Here is a 15,140-nt window from a genome sequence, read left to right as displayed (position 1 = left end):
GGAGCACATTAGAGCATGCTGAAGCATACGACGTGAATAAATCTTTTGTTTCGTTTCAACTCATTGCACTGTGTGTACTAATTCAGAAAGTGCAGCAATAAAAAACATGCCCGTATTCATAGTCAGACCTTTTTATTTAAGGCTTCCTTAAATTTATCTTTAGATGTTCAGCACCCAATGAAATAATTCGCAGAGTATCTAAAGATAAATTTAAGTAAGTCTTTAGGAAGAGTATCTAAAGATAAATTTAAGGAAGCACAAGGTCTGACTACGAATACAGGCATTATTCTCTGTTCTCTCCCATGTTCCTTTTATTGTGCAGAGCCCCTAATTCCATCATAGTACAGATGACCGAATGCAGCGTTGATTATTCATGAATGGTTCTATTGACAAAATATGGAATTATCTTAAAATGACTCATTGAGTTTACTTGAGACGTCGACCAGATGTTAAATATGATCTTGAGTAAATCTTGAGTCATACTTGAATTTCTAACCTCTATAAATTCTTCCACAAGTGTAGTTAACGAGAATGATGAATGATCGTAGCTGAGAATGTGACAATAGAAGTGACAACTGGCAGGTCGATGAAAAGACGAAGCAATTAACGCACAGACAATTAACGCATATTCTTTCAAAGAGAAAATCTAGCTTATATTCCGGATTCGAGTTCCCCGGAATAAATCAAAGGCATCCAAATATTCTCGAAACTAAAAGACTTTGCATGTCAATGTCACGTGCGAGGCGGGACGGAGAGAGGTTTTTTTTACAAGGTACATGCTCACATATAATTTTCCCCGTGAGAACAAGTTCAATTAGACGCGACTTGCTCGTTTTTCTCTCGACACAGTTCACATCGAGATCATGTTTGGGAAACATGAATTTTTGATCTTTTGTACCTTCATCTGTTTGGTTGAGGGTCCAGTTGTGAATGTTGTGATTCCGATTTTAAATTAATTATTTGGTATTTCATTTATGTATTATTTATTATCACTAACGTTCGTCGATTTTGCTAACATTATGTAAGGAAGAAAGCGATAAGTGTATATTCTTTTAACCTTTATAATACAAGGTATAATTTGGTGCCTCATCTGTCCAAACATAGATCACTAGAATCCATTAGTTTTTTCATCTATTCAGAATGGTTAAAAAAATCTCTAAAAATTCACCAACATACCTTCAATTTTTTAGAATAAATATTGAAACTTTATTTTGGAAAATAATAAAATGTAGTATAATTTATAATTATCGAAAGAAAAAAATTGCACAAACAGGAATCGGTCAGTGACCAACTTTGTAAAGTCTGTTCTACAATATGCTTTTTGTTCCCTGCTTCTTGCTTTTTGCTATTATTTATATCTTGTTTTTTTATCCATTTTATCCATTTTTGTTTTATATCGCCTGAGATAAAAGTTAACGAACTTCGAAAGAAACAAGAAATATGTAGCAAGAAATACAATTGTCGAAAATGGTTGTAAAGGAGAAAAAAACAAAAACGGGAAACAAAGCACATTGTAAAATAGACTAATTCTACATGTGCTCTTTGTTTCCTGTTTCTTGCTATTTGTCTCTGTTTGTTTTTTGCCTTTTTGGTCAATAAGAGACAAATAGCAACAAACCGAAAACAAAAAGCACATTGTAGAATTAGCCTTAATTATACTGTTTTCTGTTTCTGCACTAGACTATTCTCTCTTTCTCGCTTTAAACAAATATCAAACGCTTATCTCACTTTAAGTTCCAAAAGTGTACACTAATTCACAAAAAACAAACCTTATATTTCTTGAATGTCTTTAACATGAATTCAAATTCTTCAGAGAGAAAACAAATAGATTAAATGTAGAAGGTATGATTAACGGCAAATTGGAAGCACTAGTGGATACTAAACCTAAGCTCATTGGTGCATACTATTATCTGTTTTATACTGATTTAATTTTATTGAATATAAAAATAAAATGCAAATATTTCGAATTATGAAATACATATTTCATATAGTATAATATAATAGAACAATAAAATATATTGAGTATTTCATAATTTAATTTAATTTTTTAATGCTTATTTATAAATGTATGTTATTATGTTTATTTATAAATGTCTTGTTATGTTTATTTATATAAATATAAGTCTTATCATATTTAATTTTGGAAAATTTTTTTTGTTAGGTCTTTAGCTACAATTTATCATCAAACTCAACAGGTTCGTGCATGTCATGCGCTTCCGGGGAAGATATTTGGTATGTACGATCTATAGAATTTCTACACTAAGGGAATTATAACCTGTGGTGATAGCTGTGAGAGTTGAAATAAAATGAACTTTTAAATTTTTCCCTGATTTTGTCATCAAATTTAATTTGATCGATATTTTTTTTGTGCATACTTTTATTCTGTTAAAGGATTTGATGATCTATAAAGCTAATTCAGAGAAATTGGCAATCTGCAATTGTTGGTAATTTGTATTGGTTTAGGATCTCCTTAAAATCTTTTATAGTACTTATCCGTTCTGTATACACATACAAATTGCAGGTTTTTAAATACGATTAATCACATAAGTATGTTAAATATTTAAAGCAGTATCTCCGAGAAATATCAATACCTTTTTTCCTCTGAAATTTTATAATTGAACTTTGAAACAATTAAGGATTTGATTAAAAATGTGCGATCTCTGGATCGATTTGTTAAAAAAGAAGCGATGTTTTGCGAAGAGATTGGTTTAAAATAGTCCCTTTTAATTAAAAAAATCAATTTTTTGCAAAATAGATCAGTTTAAAATCGCCATTTTGTCATTTAGAAAGATCGATCTTTTAAAAATTGAAACATTCCTAGATTTGACTACATATATTCCATAAAAAATGCATATATATTGAATCAGATATTAGAAAAGAATATAAACTAGCTATTAGATATTAAGTTTTACTGTCGCATTATGACACAAATTTAATTCTGTAATGAATAATAAGAATACATAAATGCCATTTAAAGTCTGTTATATTTATAATGTAAGATTGTGATTAAATCTATATTTGATCTAAAACAATCTTTCTATATATAGTTTTTGAATTCCATGGACGTCCTAATAGATCATTTTCAAATATTCTTTGGTATTATATTTTTGATTTTGAAATATTCCGAATGAAATTTTATTTTGATTTCTTAACACATAGCTCTCCCTAAATGAAATACAGTAGAATTCCATTTATATGAATATGTCGAGAGACAAGACAGTTCCGATAACCGAATAGTTTGAATATAATAGCGAATATAATAGAACTCAATAGATTTCTAATATTTGTTCTGATAATAGGAGCTAATGTTCAAAAAATGAAGACAAACATGTCGAGATCTTATTATCTGAACTAAGATCAATTGTACTAGAATTTGTATGTTTGAGCACAAAATTTATTTTTATAAAAGTTCTTATAAATAGAATTCTACTGTAGCGTTTTATTTTTTCTTTAAGCACAATAATTTGAAAATTGTTTATATAGAAACCTTTGCACCGTTTTTCTTTCAGTTACAAATTTTTTTTTATTACAGTGCAAATAGAATGCCTCAAACGACCACTATCGAAACTCTTACTGTAACCAGACCACTTAAGGTAAGTTTAAAGCGTATTTTCTTTTTACTGCAGGCAGAAATTAATCATATATTCCTATACTAATCTATATATTTCTAAGATTTTGAAGCTAAAATTTATATTAAATGTAAAATTTGATTGGTTTTTCTATAAATTATCGTATTGTATCTTACAGGATAGAATAGTTGTATATTTAAATTAAAAGCTTGATTTTAAAGTGTAATTAAAAAGGATCAAATTTTTATGGAAGGATAGTGTAAAGAAGCAATTATAAAATGATGATGCAGTGCAATTATTCATGACAATAGAATGACAGATTTATTTCTACAAAAACTTTTGTAACTCCAATTTCAACTCACACTAGAGTGTCTCAATAAAAAAAAAGAGTTGCCCTGTAATTATAGAGAATTTAACACATACAATTTAACACATACAATTTAATCCTTTTCATTAAATAAATTGTGTCTATACCATCTGTATCTCTGTATTTTATTCAATTTTTATTTTATACAATTATTAAATATACAATAAAAATATAGAATTTTTATATATTTTGCAAAAATAGATAATATGTATTTTCCAGTAAGAGATACAGTGTAACACAGTGATTACATTGTTATTGTTTGCCAATTTAAACAAAGATGTATGAATAATATCTGTATTAATAAATTACTTGTACTTTGATAAGATATGAATAATTGCATGTAAGGAGTTATAGATATAACTCGAAGGACATGAAAGGGACAGATAGATTGGATGAGAGAAAGGGAGATAGAGAAAATAAAAATAACCGAAGAGAAAGAAAGAGCGAAAAAAGAGCGGGAGAGCGCAGAAATTGGCGTTCGCGCGCATTGCGCCACGACCTTTAATGGGCGCTGATGGGCGCAGCCTCCCTGGAACCTGGAATCCGATTGCTTCCCTCCCCAATCCCAGTCGCGGAGAGTCAGTCGTTCTCGCTTGAGACGCAATTCCCTTTCTCTCTCTCTTTCTCCCTTTTCCTCTTTCTGTTCAAGTATTACTGTCATTAAAAATCGTTCACGTCGCAAAGGAGGGGAAGGGGCCACGACCCCGGAACACTGCCATTGATCTGCAATCCGTCCGCTTCGCGAGAAAGAGAAAAGGAGTAAAAAAAAGAGATAAAAAAAAGGGAGAGAAAACAATTTGTGCGGCGCGCGTTATAGGGGGTTGCCCTCGTCCGATAATACGTTGCGGGGTCCACCAGCGTGACGAAAGCCATTGACCTCGAGCTCGTTAATCAACCCTTCTCCCCATCATCTATGACACTTCACGATCGTCGCGCGGAACCCTTGACACAACGCGCGTATCTCGGTGTTCTTTGGTGAGAGAGAGTGCTAGAGGGTGGGTTCTAGCCGCTGCGCGTCCTTTTCGCCGACGTCAAGAAAGTATCGAGAAGCAAATGATGTCTCGTGCGCGCAATCCGAAAAGAAGCGTGTTATCATCGCGTATACGTTTTTGAAGGAAACATCGCGAAGGAGAAGCTCTCCCTTTGCCCTGACCAGTCGTCGCTGACTCGCGCGTGTTTCTCTCCACGGATTCGTGATCACGGACTCGGAAGTGAAATGATTATGTATACAGTCGCCGAGGATCACATGGGCGACAATGAGATCGCGCAGGTATCATGTTTCTTCGAGAGAGAGAGTCTCTCCTCGTCTTTCCCCCATGATATCTTAGATGCATGATAGCGTTTAAGCAGTTATTGATGAAGTCGTTTTGTTACATACTGCTCGTTTTCTTGCAGGTGATCGCATTTATATGCGGGATCATAGTGGTGCTGCTGATGATAATGGGTTTGGCATCGACCGACTGGTTGATGGCCTTAGGATGGAGACAGGGCTTGTTCGCCCACTGCATCGAGGAAGGTGCCCCAACACCACTCCCCTTCAACATGCCTGATCCCCCGGGATGCTACGCAGCCAGGGACAGCGGTATCATTCTTTTCCTTGCTAAACATCAAACGAATGTCTAGCTTAATTTATTAATAATTAATTGTGTAATCTGAGGTTTTACCTTACAGCTTACATAAAGGCAGCTGCGGCTTTGTGCGTGGTGTGTCTTCTGACGGACATCGCCGCGACGATTCTCACTGGTTTGGGTTTGCGCACACAGGATCATAGGGACAAACATAAATATTATAGATTTGCAGTGTTCTGCATGGGCATTGCACGTGAGTGTTACATGAGCGCTTTGTCTCTTATTTTTTGTTTGATATTTTTTATAACTATTCATATCTGTGTATGTGTTTCAGTGGTGTCCCTTCTAATAGCACTGATCATATATCCCATATGCTTTGCAGCAGAATTGAATCTCGGTAAGCTTTTGCTTCATTTTTCATTTGATTTGATTAAATTTAAAAAAAAGGAAAGATGAAAGGATACACTGTTCCTTGTACTGTCTATTATCGAATTTATAAAGTATATTTAGTATTAAATAATGTTTCAAAATGCTAATATGATTTTGTTATTGTGATTTATGATGTCTCAAGATGTACTTTAAGATTATGTTTATAAATACTAGCCATGGATGTAAGCAGAGAAAAACATATAATTTAAGTCGTGAAAAATTATGTAAATGCGGAAATCATATCTATACAAGTTTTTTACGACTTACATTATATGTTTTTGTCTGCCTTATCCTATGTCCATTTTTTTTAAATATGATCTTCGTTTATTTGTATCGAACGTCTTTGAATCAATTTTTACTTAATTTATTTCTTTTTTTTTTAGGAAACCGAACCAATTGGGAATTCGGTTGGGCATATGGCGTCGGTTGGGGGGCGGTAATTTTCCTAGTTGGAGGAGCAGTATTGCTATTGTGTGAGAAGGAAAGTGAAGAGATTTACTATAAGGAAAAAAAAACCGTTCGTGATGATATAGGAAGTGGCGGTTCCATGATTGGCATGGGACATCACACTGGACGAAGTGGAACACAGCTAGCCTAGTGGCATTGCTCCCTGCCCGATGTTGTTCTCTAGGTGATTCGTTTTATCTTTTTCTGCTCTCATAGTTCGACACATGCGCATACGAGAAAGTATACAAGCCTATGAATGGATTTTTGATAGAGCGTTTTTGGCTAAACGCAAAAAAATTACCCTACGGATTCTTCGACCAATCTAACACACACAAAGTATTAGCAGTTTGAATACACAAAGTATTAGCAGTTTAAATTGAATAATCTTTTATACAAATAACATATAAATAAGATAAGAAAAACTTTAATTCTTTATAAAGCTTCAATATAATTGAAGTTTTATTATTAAGATATTTAATGGGAAGTGAAATGTAATGGGAAGTGAAATGTAATTTCATAATTTTTATATAGAATTTTTGGTTTGTATATACAAATCAGCAGTTGGAAAAAATTAGGAAGCAGTTTGTATTAGGTAACGTTTTATATTTGTTTAAAAGCTAATCCGCTTTTTGAAGAGAATGAATAATTTACGATATTTACAATAACTTAAGCGTGTCCATTGATATAAAGACCAATTTTTTTTAAGAAATAATCAACTCGAAGAATTGATCGAAGAATTCGTCAGTCGGTTTTCATTGTCGTTGTTCGGAAATATCTGAAGTAGATGTGATATGTTCATTAGATGGGTGTGTATTCGAGTTACTATTAGTTTGATTAGGATAACATCTTGTTAAAGAAGTACGCATTTCGATCTTCTTGTTTCTTATTTAAAGGTCAATTTTTATACTGACAATTTTTTGTTTCTTATTTAAAGGTCAATCTTTATACTGACAATTTCGGGACCATTATTAGCTTGATTCGGATTTTTTGTATTTCCTACATTTCGCATGATCTTGGACAATTTTATATACACACTTGTATAATATTTTTACTGTAATTTAAATTATAACACAATTTATAATTGTGGCGATACATTATCCATAAATTAAATTCATAAGAATATATATCATACTCATCACCGAGTTTGAGAGATAACAATTCTAACATGAATTTTATGTTCTTTATTTGCGTAAATAACACACATACACAATTTATATTCGATTTGTTTTTAAAGAAAGTTTGAGTAGACTCCATCTTTCTTTATAATTATTTTATATTTATTAGATAAAATGACTAGAAGGAACCAAATAGAGAAATTATCAAAGTTTATTTTATATATTAAATGAATAATATAATATTTCTCTTAGTTTTATCTCCAATATATTTGCAATTGAAAATTCTAAATTCTAATTCTATTCTCTTTAGCGCAGATATAAAAGCTTTAATTTTTCTTTAATTTCAAACAAATTTATTTTTAATTGCACTTTAAAGCTTTAACATTATATATAAAGACATTGCCTAATAGGATAGTGCCCGATTAAATTTTTGATTCGTAAAATATCAGCTTTACATTGGAACTTTTCCCGATATTCCGGACACTATCTAATACACGCAACACGATGTCGAATTTATTTTAGAATAATGATGATTTTCTTCGTTATTCTTCTTATAATTCATTTTCTTTTGACAAACATATTATACGTTAATTTCATTAACCTGATTTTCATCTATACAGGTTGTCCTAGGGAAAATATCACTCTATAGAGTATTATTGTTATTCAAGAGATTTTAAATAAAATAATATTTTGAAACTGTTAGTAGATTATTAAAAATAGAAAGAGATTATTAACTTAGCCAAATTTGTTGAAAACGAATTTTGCAAAATGTTTGCTATTTTCACATTTTTTCAACAAATATTCAGAAATATAATAAAATTTGCTATCAGAATATGATTAACTGAGCAGAATCTATCATTTTTTAATTATTTCTTCTGGTAAATTATGTATTGGCAAATTTTGCTGATAAAATATGGACGTCAATTTTTTTTGGAATTCGTAATATTTTTTTGGAATTAATTGACAAATTGTTAGCAACCAACATTTTACTTAAAATTATCAAGAAAATGATGATTTTTATAAAAAAGGATAAATTATGAATATATAACATGTGTGTGTAATGTTATGTAATAGAAAATTAGTTTTGTAATTATTTTACTGCACATCTCTTTCATTAACTTTAAGGCTTGTAAACATATATTCTATTTTTTCTAGTACATTATGCTAACAAACATAAATCTGTTTGAAAGCACTCAAGTAATACCGTCCAACATATTTCTACTGGGATAGCCTGTGCATTTGTAACTCAAAACTTTTAAATGTCTAAATAATTAAAGAAGAAATATTTACAAATTATTAGTTTATTATCAATATTTTTCCCTTTTCTTAAGCAATACAGGGACTGGAAAAAAATGATACATATGTAAATTATGTAAAATTATGTAAATCATAATAATCTCTTCAGGATATTAATCCAAACTTCTCTCTCTCGAGAAAGTTTAAAAAGCTTTCTTTTTTTATTTTGCAGCATTCTTTCGTGAAAACAATTACAATTCCATGGAGACCTATTATATAATTATAATTGTTTTCAAGCAATTTTATGAGATTCCAAAATAATATATATGCTTACGTATTTTTTTCCAGTCGTCTTTTTAATTGTATATTATTAACATTTCTTGTCTTTTTATTATAGAAAAATCTTCAGAGAATAAACTTTCTATAAATGTATATATTATATAAGAGATGCTAATAGTTTATATTAATTTTTATGCACACACACACACACACACACACATCATCTTTATCATTTTCTTCTTTCTCTTCCTTCTTTCTCTTTTTCTTTCACTTTATAATATAATCTACGCGTATATTACTAATATATACATATATATATTTATACTGAAATCTGCCTTTTATTATGCATGTCATAAATTTTCGATATGCGTAGCGTGAGGGCACACACCATGAGGAAGGAATAATTTATTTAATATTTATCGATTTGATACGAACTTAAGCTATATGTAAAGCGCTTTATAATTTTAGCTTTACACTTTATCGTTGTAAATTTTGGCGGTAAATTTTTTTCTCATTTATGATAAAGGGCTTTATTGCGGATTGACAGCTCTTTAAGTATTAATCGTTTAAAACGATAGCGCATGGCGTACAAGTCTTGTTTAAGTCTTACGAACCATTTGTGAGTGTTTCATTAATTAATCATCAAAAACAAAGAGAAATGAGTGTGCGTTAACGTGATAGAGAACGGCTCGATTAAGGCTTATCATTATTACGTGTACCGATCGTTATTCTTATCTGTTTTATATTGTCAATTGCGAACAAAAGACCGTAGTAGCGTATGTATGCATCGGAAGAAGAATATGGACTTCTGTGCAGCATGCATACAAACGAGTCTCTTTCGAACGCTTGAAGAAATTTTTACATTGCAATTCGAGGCATAGCTATATCCATCGTTCGTAGCATATATCTTTGAACTTATTACCTCATCCTTTAAGTTAATTATAAAGCACACGTTTTTTAAGTGCAGGATGGAACGGAGGCAGCTCGGGCAGATGTTATTTATTGCGTTATTTGCATTAGATACGTGTACGTATATATGTGTGTATGTGTATATATATATATATAATATATAGATATAATATTTTATAAGTACGTGTAGTTTATAGCGTTATCGCAGATGTAGCAATTTGATGCGTAAACAGTTTGCAGTATTTGACGAATACGGTCTACGTTGATGCATTTGAATTCCTCATCACAATACGATTTCTATATGCTTTCGAAAGCAAATAGGTTCGTTGAAGTATTTTCGATCGATGCGATTAAAAAAAAAAAAGAAAAAATCGGAAGAAAAAAGAGAGATTCAAGAGACTATTAATAATTGAGTACAATGTTGTTACATTATATTCTGCTTATACAGTAGATTTTCTATTCTTTAACTGCTTAAACGACTTTATCGCGTATATTGTAGTACTTTATATATATAAGAAACAATATTGCGATACAAAGAATTAGTAAGGAATTACAGAATACATGTAACGAGTTCGTGATTTCTATACATCATATATATAAAACATGCACATAGCATATAAGACAATCCCTTATATCACTCCTGCATCTATGCTGCCTGTATATGTGTAATTCTGTCGTCTATTTGCAAGAAGAAAAAGGGAAAAAGAAAACATACTTAGATTAACGAGACGAAAAATCTGTTGTCTACAGTGAAACATATCGGAATAATCTTTTTTAATAAAATTAAATAAACGATATAGATTAAGTATTTAAGATTTTCGAAATAGATTTCTCTACTAACTCTAATTAACGGCAGTATGTAAGTTTACATACTTAAATATAAGTTTATATATAATATATGTAAGTTTAAATTATCCCTCTCTGACCGCGTTAGCGTTTGCAAATTGTCGACAGAATCGCTATATAGTCACTACATTTGCCATTTTTTATTCTTGGCGGGCAACTTTCAGTCGAATAGAATTGTATAACAATTCGTATAACAAAATAAGAAAGGACGTATCATCGCTGACTTAATTACACGATTGTTTAGGCATTTCGACAGTAACACAGCAGTTGTATAGTATTTTAAAGCATATACATATCGCATTACGTATATTATATGCCGTAATAAGTATACCATTACATATAAGTGCATATGGATCCTATAATATAAATTGATATATTATTTGTGCGCCATATTCCAATGTTAACGTATTGTATTGTACAAAGGACAAAATGTAACGTTAAAGCTATATACTGTGTATTTATGTATATGTGTTTAAAGTCCTTAGGCTTCTAAATTCATGTCGAATTTTATGATAAAATTCTACTTATAATTTTGTATGCTATGTATTTTGATATATATTTTAATTTTTTAAATGTTTTTCTTTTAATTAATTGAAATAATTAATAAAATTTAAAATTAAATTTAAAATAATTTGTATAGGTTATATTCAATTTTAATTATATATCTTTTAAATATTTTTCGCGTTATATGATACAGAAAATTACAAGTTGTCTAAAATTAACTTAAGCAAGATGAGTTTCATCTTATTTCTCTTCAAATCTTTCCATTTTCTTATAGTTTTAAAATTTATTATTTTACATAATATTTTCTTTACGTTTTTCTTACATTTTTCCTTTACATATTTTTATTTGCTACTCAATTATTTTGAGTAATCAACTGATTCACATGAAAAAACTGATTCCAATAAAACTTTTTTTAGACATTTTAAAATATCAAGTTTTTCTTATATATTTAAAGAATAAAGAAAGCGCAAGCTGTGTATTGCTTTTAAATTTTATTTATATGTATCAATTTCGAAGCAACAACGTTTGTAGGAAAGTATTTATAAAAATTAAAAATTATTTTAAAACTTAAACCATTTTGCTTCATCGATTTTATTAATTTTTTTATTGGCAACAAGTTTAAAGTAGAAGATTTTGAACAACAATTCCCGCCATTCATTCGACCAATTAGACAAGTTTCATTCGCGGCCGATTGGAGGCTGGAATGCTTTGAGAGATCGAGATTTCCATTAGCTGTTATTGGTGTATTCTTTTAGATCATCCAATCAGCATTTTAGATCTGGAAGAATACATCAATAGCAGCGAGCGTTGAATCACTCAACGTGTGTTGAGTCCGTTGAACGCATTCCTACTAATTCTCACATGGAAACGCATCGAATGTTATGTTATGCACGCATGCGGCTGCATATCTCGTATGCGCGCGTCCGCGACCGTTAGAAAATTGCGCCATTTTTCTTTTTGCAGTTACCGAGCGAGTTGAATTGTTTGGCGGTGGAGGAAGGCAGCCGCGCAATAACCGGACGGTACGGAAAGAGACGGCCGCGGGTGGTGGTGTGCGTGATCACACGGCGGGGTCTCAAGAGGATCTCACTGGAGACGAGAGGACGAGAGCGAGTTGGTTGTGTGCCGCACAGAGACTGGAATACGACCGGTTGATACGTACGTATCGTCCACGTGCGCGGACGTCCACGAAGGAGTATAACGGCGAACGAGTGAGCGTCTCTCACGCGCGAACTGCGAAGGCGGCGGGCAGCGAAAGATTGATCATCGATCGAAATAAATCGGAGCAGAATCGGGCGTCCGTGGAGCGGAAACGTCCCGTAAACGTCGTGATACGACCGTCGGCCGATCGGGCCATATCTTTTTAAGTCAGGCGTCTCGTCCGTTTGAGAACGCGGTCACTCGTCCGCGAGACAAGATGTCGGTGGACGCGCTCAGCGATTCCGAGCTTCGGACGAAGCTGATGGAGTACGGGTATCCGGTGGGACCGGTGACGCAGACGACCCGCAAGATACTTGCCAAGAAGCTGAAGAACCTTATGGAGGCCCGTGGCACTGGCGGAGGGGCAGGAGGATCTCGGCATTCATTAGCCGCCAGGTGAGCGTTTTTCCTTTGAAAAGATGCACCGACACGAGTTTTCTTTCAGCATGTGTCACATTTATACACTTGAAGTTTGGAGTAAGCTCGAGATTTCGGCGAAAGAGCGGAGAGAGAAAAAAAACAGACAGAAAGGAAAGGTCGAGAAGAGTTGAAAAGAATGTTATGATTCTACTGAAGTTTCAAATTTGGCGACGTCGGCATGCGACAACAATCTTTAATGTCGCAGCTAACGAAGCACGCGACGTAAGATTCTCTTCTCTGTAGCGTCAGAAAAGATCTCCTTATTTATCTTGATTCTGAATGTAAGATGGTGCATGGAGCGGCAATGTTTACATTCAGTTTTTGGCAATGTATGATGCCATAACATCTAGTTCACAATACTAATTATTTATAAAATGTAGCTGTTTTCTTTGCGACTGTTGCTCGAATTAAACCTATGTTGTATTGTAGAAGTTAAAAAAATTCATGGAGTTTCAGCAAACGGCCTGTTTTCAGCTGAATTTCTTTTACAATTCTCTTTTTTTTTTCTTATTAAAAAAAAAGAGAAGATTAATTGTGCAAGAAATTTAGCTAAAAAGAATAGATTTAGTGCTAATAAAATTTTAATTTAAATATTTTATATTTATCATCTATTTCTTATGCTTTTAATTGAATTCCAGTATACTAGACAATTACATATATGTAGAATATATTTTATATCTCCCTTTTGATATTGTTGTTTTCTTCATCTATGTATTAGATATAGCAGCGACGACACAGATGACGATACAAGCACGAATGTTGTTAAGAAGAAGAAGAGTGCAAATCTGCGTCGGCAAACATTGGCGAATCCTATGCCTCCACCTTCGATTATTCCCCCTGATGTTGCGAGTGTGACAAAAAATCCAGTCAAAGAGAATTTGTCGCCACCACATTCTGAATTCAAAGATCCTAATGTAACGAATTTTGACTCAAGCATACCTTCTGTAACTCGCACAACTTCAAAAACTACATCAAGCAAATTTAGCAAGACACAGAAAACCTATGTATCTGACGGTTTAGAAACTGGATCGGACTCGGATGTTGTAGAGGATGCTGGAAGTTCATATGGACGCTCATATGACAAGTATTTGTCCAATCCAAGTAGCAGACTTTATGATTCTCGAGTATACGATCGCGGGACTTTCGATTATGATCAGATATCTAAAACGAGGCCATCTTATGGATGGAAGGACGGCAAATACAATGTATCTCCCTTGAAGCCAAGCATTTCTCCAATTCAATCCACAAAGGAAGATGTGAGTGGAAGGGATAGTACAAATCAGAGGGATCTTCTTGCAAATTATGAAACTCCATTTTTATCAGAGTTTACAAGGAGACTTAGTTCACAATCTTTGATAAACACGAATACACCATCAACGTTGTCCAGCTTAAAAAGTAAGCGAATCTCTTGAATATGTGCAAGAAAGCCTAATATACTTTAATATGAGATACTTATTTTGAAACAAATGTACATTCGTACTATAAATAATTGAAAAGTTTTATTTGTAATTTTATTTATTTAGTTTATTCAGATCAAATTATTAAAAAATATATCCATTTAATTTAAAATAAGAATTTTATATTACACTTATTATTTAGTATTTAATTCGTGCGTTTATCTCACATAAACTTTTTATAATTTCAGATCCTACATTACGCCATACTTTGACTTCTGGTTTACCAGAAGTAAAAGAGAGAGATTCGAATGGTCACTTCTCTTCCTTAAGGAGCATGTATTCACCGTCAACTCAGCCAAGGTACATATAAATTATTTTATCTGAATTATATGTAATGTATAATGTTAACAAATATTGTTTAGCTCGAGATATACTGCATCGTCCGCTGACAGGGTTCGAGATATTTTCAGTAGAGCAACTTATAAACCATCGACGACAAATACAGACATGGAGAATGTACGAAATAATCAGAATATCGTATCGATGGGTCTCGTGGCAGTACTTGCTCTATTCTTTGTAGTTCTTGCAATAATATATTTGGGACTTGGTGGGGAAACCGAGACGCTTCCATCGCTTTCATCGGGTAGGTATGCCAAGATATAACTAGGGAAGATTTCAGAGATCGATAAACTTTGAGGGGAAGAGATTTCCCAGAAATATATATATATGCTTGATTGTCATAAATAACATGACACAAAGCACAATGTATATGCTCTTTTATCAATTTTGGCCTACAGAATGCAAGTTATTATATATTTATAACTATAATTATTACTAACGTTAACGATTACTAA

At 32.4% G+C, this 15,140-nt stretch overlaps 2 protein-coding genes across 4 annotated transcripts in view; both read left to right on the top strand.

The window, feature by feature from the left end:
* Positions 1-339: 339 nt before the first annotated feature.
* On the top strand, positions 340-6,756 carry LOC108694330 (transmembrane protein 47). 2 transcript variants are annotated; one of them, XM_018203751.1, is made up of 7 exons: positions 340-772; positions 2,162-2,232; positions 3,533-3,593; positions 5,332-5,518; positions 5,608-5,757; positions 5,839-5,901; positions 6,317-6,756. In XM_018203751.1, the coding sequence occupies exons 2-7, from the start codon at positions 2,204-2,206 to the stop codon at positions 6,529-6,531; spliced, it is 705 nt and encodes a 234-aa protein (XP_018059240.1). In that variant the 5' UTR covers positions 340-772; positions 2,162-2,203; the 3' UTR covers positions 6,532-6,756. The 2 variants fall into 2 exon arrangements, with proteins under 2 accessions (XP_018059240.1, XP_018059241.1); XM_018203752.1 differs by lacking the exons at positions 340-772; positions 2,162-2,232 and adding an exon at positions 4,621-5,206.
* Positions 6,757-12,245: 5,489 nt separating this feature from the next.
* The window catches only part of LOC108694277 (inner nuclear membrane protein Man1), a 7,259-nt gene continuing 4,364 nt past the window's right edge, over positions 12,246-15,140 (top strand). For both annotated transcript variants that reach the window (XM_018203661.1, XM_018203660.1), the window contains exons 1-4: positions 12,246-12,865; positions 13,608-14,284; positions 14,535-14,646; positions 14,709-14,929. In XM_018203661.1, coding sequence (XP_018059150.1) covers positions 12,687-12,865; positions 13,608-14,284; positions 14,535-14,646; positions 14,709-14,929 — 1,189 coding nt within the window. In that variant the 5' untranslated portion in view covers positions 12,246-12,686. The remainder of the gene's footprint in view (positions 12,866-13,607; positions 14,285-14,534; positions 14,647-14,708; positions 14,930-15,140) is intronic.

The sequence above is a fragment of the Atta colombica genome, unplaced genomic scaffold (assembly GCF_001594045.1).
Source record: "Atta colombica isolate Treedump-2 unplaced genomic scaffold, Acol1.0 scaffold12, whole genome shotgun sequence".
Classification (NCBI taxonomy): domain Eukaryota; kingdom Metazoa; phylum Arthropoda; class Insecta; order Hymenoptera; family Formicidae; genus Atta; species Atta colombica.
Note: the sequence above shows the minus strand (reverse complement) of the source record. Positions and strands in the feature narration are given on the sequence as shown.